The sequence below is a fragment of the Sinocyclocheilus anshuiensis genome, unplaced genomic scaffold (assembly GCF_001515605.1).
Source record: "Sinocyclocheilus anshuiensis isolate Anshui unplaced genomic scaffold, SAMN03320099.WGS_v1.1 scaffold478, whole genome shotgun sequence".
Lineage (NCBI taxonomy): Eukaryota > Metazoa > Chordata > Actinopteri > Cypriniformes > Cyprinidae > Sinocyclocheilus > Sinocyclocheilus anshuiensis.
Window position 1 is genome coordinate 221,591 of NW_015542376.1, and position 5,188 is coordinate 226,778.

General features: G+C 37.6%; 1 protein-coding gene across 2 annotated transcripts in view; it reads right to left on the reverse strand.

The window, feature by feature from the left end:
- niban2a (niban apoptosis regulator 2a) overlaps positions 1–5,188 on the reverse strand; it is a 36,790-nt gene that overhangs the window by 19,369 nt on the left and 12,233 nt on the right. For both annotated transcript variants that reach the window (XR_001634634.1, XM_016491235.1), the window contains exon 6: positions 76–191. Coding sequence is in view for 1 of the 2 variants with exons in the window: in XM_016491235.1 (XP_016346721.1) it covers positions 76–191 (116 nt within the window). In the remaining variant the exon portion in view is untranslated. The remainder of the gene's footprint in view (positions 1–75; positions 192–5,188) is intronic.

Genomic DNA, 5,188 nt, shown 5'->3' on the forward strand with positions numbered 1-5,188 from the left:
TTATATATATATTTTTATATTATAATTCTGACATTTGTCAGATGTTCCAAATGAATATGAATGAGCTTCACCAACCTGTGCTTGGTTTCCACACATCATGTCCCAGGTGCCGTAGTGACCCTTGGCCTGCCTGTAGAGTCGCAGGGCATCTGTGAAAGCTGGTGTAGCTACCTTGCACTCTTCCGACAGTCCTAGAGAGGTCAAGAAACATGACATGTTATAGAAGTGTGTCATATGATTACCTACGGCACTCGGTCTGCGGCCTTGTGCCTATGGCCGAATCACAGCCATGATGATATAGAGCGATAATCGCATGGCTACTCGTGTGCTATTGCTCAAATATTCAACAAGGCTGTCCACCAAGGGCGATTCCTCCGAGGAAGCAAGGGAGGCAGTGCCTCCTCAAAATATTGGATGAGAAAAACCATTTGTGGTACAAAAATAAAACAACGCAAATATTACAAAATATAACATTAAGAAGAATATAAATCACTTGTTTTTCCTAAAGTAACACTGTCCAACAGCGACAATAGCAGGTAAAGTTACACCGGCAGTCCGTGTCTCTCTAGCCTCCCCTGAAGCCAACAGACCCCCTAAAGTGAGCGGTGGGAGGGGTTAATTGAGAATGAATGGGGGAAAGTCACACAAGAGGAGGCAATGTCTCCATCACGATATGATTGAATATTACTGGTTATGTTTGGCTGTGATTGGTTCCTGCGATAAATCCTGCCTCTTGTGTTTGTGCTTGTTCCGCATTCGCGAATCAGTCTAAATAAACAATATATAATGGTGTTAATGGGAAGACTAATTTAAAAAAGTAAACAATTCCCATACTTAGATATAACCACTTTGTTACGTCAAAATAAGACTTGAAATGGTCTGAAAACATGATCTGTGGGAGTTATCAGCTTGGTGAAATTTAAAGTAAATCTCTGAGTCTGTGACCAATATTTACTGAGCTTTGATGACTGATGATCCGAAATATTCTAAAATATTTAACTATTAAAAAGAATAGCTGAACATAAGTTCATAAATAAAATATATTGTTTAAATTGTTACTGCCTTGATTTATTATTTTGGAATAAATGTAAAATGCTTAAAAACACTAACTTCATGAGATTCATACTTGGCTTTAATAAATAGAATATTGATTGCATTGTTAATGTAAAAATATAAAATAGAATCTAAAACCATCTAAAATTTGCACTAACAATATTAATTTAGACAATTTAGTTTGGTTGGCCTCAATTGTCTTGAATTCAAAACCTCTTAAGTAGAAGTCTGAATAATCCTAACCAGCTTTTGATTTTTTGGTCCAAACTGGTGACGACTGGTAGACCAACTTGGACCAGCTATAAATCACGTAAAGCTGGCAGGGCCTGGTTTTTCCAGCAAGGAAAAGGAATGGATTTTAATAAGTTGTGCTCAAGAAAAGGACCTGCACTAAAAACACCTCATCTTCACTTGGAAATCTTTACATTCACTAAGAGTCTGTGGATGGAAACTACAGCTACCACCACTCAAACAGAGAATCCACAAGACCTAACTTTTTGGAAAAACACTTAAATGGAGATATAATTATATAGCACTGTAGTGAATATGGATAATGTGCTCGATGTAGGACCGTTTGCATAAAAGCTGCACATTAGAGGTGATGAAAGAATTCAAATTTGCCATGTAGATGATGATCAAACAGTTCCAAACAGTGACACTCTCGTCGCTACTAAAAGTCAATCTGAAATATGTTATTTGGGGGAGATTTGAGTCTTTTGGGACAACGATAACCTTTTAGAATTGCTTTCCTGTTGGCAGCAGGAAGTGAGTGTGAACCATAAAGTTACACATATGGGCAAGGAAAGACAAACACAGATGGACGAGAGCAATGGCAAGCTGCACAAACACTCAAGACAGGAGCTGCTGATGGGGAGTGTGTATATCTGCGTGCTGCAGTAAGTTTCAGATTGGCCGACACAAAGACAGGAAGTCAGCAGAGATGGAGGGATGGAGTGTGTAACAGTCTGTCAGGAACAGGAAATCCACTCAACATCCATTTTCCGAGAGAGCGAGAGAGAGAGAGAGAGACAGAATGGAGGAAAGTAGAAAATAACTAGCTTTTCTTGGCATGAGCCCCATGAGAAAACACTAGATGCGTTTGTCAGCAGTCTGCTTGGAGAAAGTCCCTAGAGTTCTGTGCTCAATAAAACGCAATAACCTCACATCAGTATTAAACCCCCTTGTCCTCGAAACACGTCCACCAGTAATACCATCAGCAGTCCTAACAAACTAGAGACAGCTTACATCAAAAGCTAATTTGAATGTGGCTCACTGTTTGTGCGTGCGTTTAGTGTCAGGTGAATAAAAAAAATAAAAACAGCGACAAAAACTCAATGTGAGAGTCTTGAGCAAAAATAGTACATATGGTAGAGTTTAGTGTGGGCCGCCTCTGGCATGGGGCTGCACGGTGGTTAGCCAAGACTCCAGGGACGGCTGGTTCCCAGGGTTCCTTTGTCACCGCATGTGTGCACTCTTACCGTTATTGTTCCGTTCACTGGAGCATTTCCCATTTGGGCTAAAAGCACAAGAACTAGACGAGTTTCAAGAAAAAACATCTTATCTCTGAATCAATAATGAGAACCAAGGAAAACATTTTAGCTTTTTAAATGACATTTCTTTCCAAATCTGAAGGAAAGATATTTCTAGAGCAAGCAAAGATAAATCCTACCATGGACTGACTTACTAATTATTACCAAGTACATACTAATAATATTTATATTATTAATATTCACCTTTTTTTGCATGTCCAGTTTTAGTATAAACAAAAACAAGTGAATGTACATCAATACAATGTTTCTCTTTAGGTTAAAAGGGCCACATAATGTGTAAATCAAATTTTCTAAATCTTTTTAATTTCAATGAAAAAAAATTCAGCGCACTATGAAAACATATTACTGTTAGAACGTAAAATTTCCACCCCAGTAAAAAAAAACAAAAAAAACGAAGCAATTAAAACTAAGCAGATTGTGCCAGATTGTGATTAACGTGACTGCCCACATTTATACACCAAGACCTATTTAAATTAATAAATTATTCATAAAAAACTAGTTTGAATTCAATTGTTAAAAAAAGGGAGAAAAAAAGATCAATATGCTAATTTTTTTTTTTACATTTTGTTTCTGATTTTATTTATTTATTTTTCTGCCTTAACTATTATAACAACTATTATAGTAACAACTATTATTTTTATAGTGATTTTATTATTTTTATTTTTATATTTTAAAATCACAAAATTAATCAGTTAATTTCATATTTGTACACAAAACTTTGAAAAAAGCTTTGTCATAATTACAAAAGAAATACAAGAAATTTCTTAGAATGGGAAGGTGGGGTTGGGGTGATTAAAAATAAAATAAATGCATGGTCAATTTAACACACATTTGAGATACATAAAGAAAAAGAAAAAGAAAGAAAAAAAAAAAAAACACTGGCATCGCATAAGTCACTGCTCTGCAGGTTCACATGTGGGCGTGAACCACTGGGCTGTTATTAAATTTCAGCTGAATTCAAAGCGTTGTGTTTGGTTGTGTATTGCAGTGTCTATGATTCCATATATCAAACAGTCTTTCACCTCTACTTCATTTTTAAAACCTGTTTGTTTTCTTTCTGCCATTGGTCTGCACACTATGATGTCATAATGGTTGTGATGTGATTGATTACCAACTGTCTAAGTTGCCAATGAGACGGGTACGACTGCAACAAAACAAATGACTAACCATCACCACAGGCTGTCAGAACAATGACTAATACGATTACTAAATGAACAAAAATGGTGATTGAATGCAAATTTTGCATTTCGAACAATGTTTGAATCTGTCCATTGGTTTAGTCCCATTCCAGAAGGCTAACAGATCAATTAAAACATGCATTGAGTTCATATACACAGCCTTAGTTCAAATTCAAATAGCTTAACATAGTGTGTATCTGCAATTTGCTTTATCTTAGCTCTGTGAAAGGCCTTTGTGTATAATTCATCTTGATTTCTTTCCAATGCAATAAAACTCAAGCACTTTGAGCACCTGCTGTAATACCACAGCTTTGCATGTGGTTGATCTTCTCTGCCCTCTGGTAACTCTCTAGCCAAAACACAGAGCTGCGTTCCCATGTATCTGGAGCAACTACCTCATGTCTTCTCAGCCCTCGGCTTCAGGCAGGTCTCATGGATTTTGCAGGGCCATTCCCTGCTGCCTCAAAGGCAAATAATATTCCCTATGTAACTTCTAGCACTTGTGACTTTGTTTTGGGCTGTTACCAAGTCAGGCACCATATCTCACCTTTAGGATCTTAAAAAGCCTGGAGGCAAACTAAAGATCTCTCAATGTTTGCTGTACATATTGATCTGGGATGAAGTCCCTTGTTACATGTTAATTTTAAATCAATATGTGAAAAGGGCTGAGGAACAACCCTTCTTCTTTTACCCTAACTATAGCACATCACTCATCTTATTGTGCATGAATTATAGTTCAAGTTATTTAAAAGAAAATAATGACTTAATAATCTTTCATCAAAATGTACTTGATTCACCTCTGCTTTTGTTTTTCATGATGTCACAAGATGATTGGTTAATATACAGCAACAATGAAACAGCTATTTAAGCTTGTGTTTGTGCTTGTACAGGGTTAGAAGCTAATGGTTAGAGAGTTGGACTTGTAACCCAAAGGTTGCGGGTTCGAGTCTCAGGTCCGGCAGGAATTGTTGGTGGGGGAAGTGAATGACCAGCACTCTCTTCCACCCGCAATACCACGACTGAGACCCTTCTTCTGACCCTTGAGCAAGGCACCAAACCCCCAACTGCTCCCCGGGCGTCGCAGCAATATGGCTGCCCACTGCTCCGGGTGCGTGTGTTCACTACTCACTGCTGTATGTGTGCACTTGGATGGGTGAAATGCAGAGCACAAATTCCGAGTATGGGTCACACGTCACTTCACTTTAATAACAGAAGCAGAACCATTTGGAAAAAAAGATGTTCAAGGTTAAACTTTAGTCTTCAAAACCCTACTTTTCAATTCCCAATGGATAAAATCAAGCCCAGCCCAAAATATTTTCTCCAGTTTGTCTCACAAAAATGAAAAAAATGCCACAATATGTTAGTCAAATGGCGTGTATAGTTTAGTTTCTGCAGGTAAATCAGCAG